Here is a 1,019-nt window from a genome sequence, read left to right as displayed (position 1 = left end):
GGTCGGGAAATTTAGTTATCCCTCTATCTGGAAAACATCCAATATTTAACAAACAAATACAATATAAAATATAAATAATAATAATAATTATATACATGCAGTATACTGCGGATTAAAATCTAGTACAGTTTAATAATGCTTCATTTGGCGCTCGGGAATATCTTCAACTGATGTCAAACTTCTAATGGCACAAAACTGGCTTGAAAACTTATTTTCATTCCTTTTTGTTCTTTATTTCCTAAACGCGTTCATTAAGTTTTTTTTTTTTCTTTTTTTTTGGTAGCACTCATTATGTTGTTACGTAACTTTCTCAAAGAAGCATGTCATTCAGGATTTGCGTTGTTAGGTATAGAAGAACTTCTTGGTGTTGAGTATAAAGTAATTAGAATTATCAAGTGATATGGAGGATGCACGATATTATGCAAAACCTCAATAGAGAATGGACCAGTTTTATATATATCAATTTTATATGGTATTGAATTATCTCATAGCTCATTTCATATCCTCGAATTCTCTCATTTCTTGTTAATGTTCTTTGCAGTTTTCTCTCATCGGACAATATCAAAAGCGGCGACTGATACCCACCGGACAAAACGGTGTACCGACGCGAGCTCGATGGCTAGGGATGGTAAAATGCCTAAGCCTCCCTTGCTGCTCCTTCATGTACCCTCGACACAAGAAGGCCACTGAGAACTCGTCCTCCACCAGCCGGTTAACATCGTGAACGAAAACATCAGTCTCGTCGCTGTCATAACGGTTACGAGCCAACAAACCCGCCGTGTAAATAGCGCTCATCCTCCCCGGAGCTTCCTCGTGGTAACCCGTGGGAGCATCGACCATTATCACATCCCATTGCGTCTCATACACGTCAGCTGGAAACCCCTTCAGCGACAGAGCACATTTCGAATCTCGCGGATCAGACACGGCTTTGCAACCCTCTGTTCTCTCTAGCTCCATAAGCTTGTTCGAATCTTTCACTTTCGTGTCGTATACGACATGGTATGATTCCAAGTTAGGGA

At 40.0% G+C, this 1,019-nt stretch overlaps 1 protein-coding gene across 1 annotated transcript in view; it reads right to left on the bottom strand.

Moving 5' to 3' along the window:
• LOC104721442 (glucuronoxylan 4-O-methyltransferase 2) overlaps window positions 368–1,019 on the bottom strand; it is a 7,645-nt gene continuing 6,993 nt past the window's right edge. Inside the window, exon 3 of the mRNA XM_010439437.1 lies at window positions 368–1,019. Within this exon, the coding sequence (XP_010437739.1) occupies window positions 562–1,019 (458 nt within the window). The 3' untranslated portion in view covers window positions 368–561.

The sequence above is a fragment of the Camelina sativa genome, chromosome 2 (genome assembly GCF_000633955.1).
Source record: "Camelina sativa cultivar DH55 chromosome 2, Cs, whole genome shotgun sequence".
NCBI lineage: Eukaryota > Viridiplantae > Streptophyta > Magnoliopsida > Brassicales > Brassicaceae > Camelina > Camelina sativa.
The sequence above is the reverse complement of the archived record's forward strand: the minus strand, read 5'-3'. Positions and strand labels throughout refer to the sequence as shown.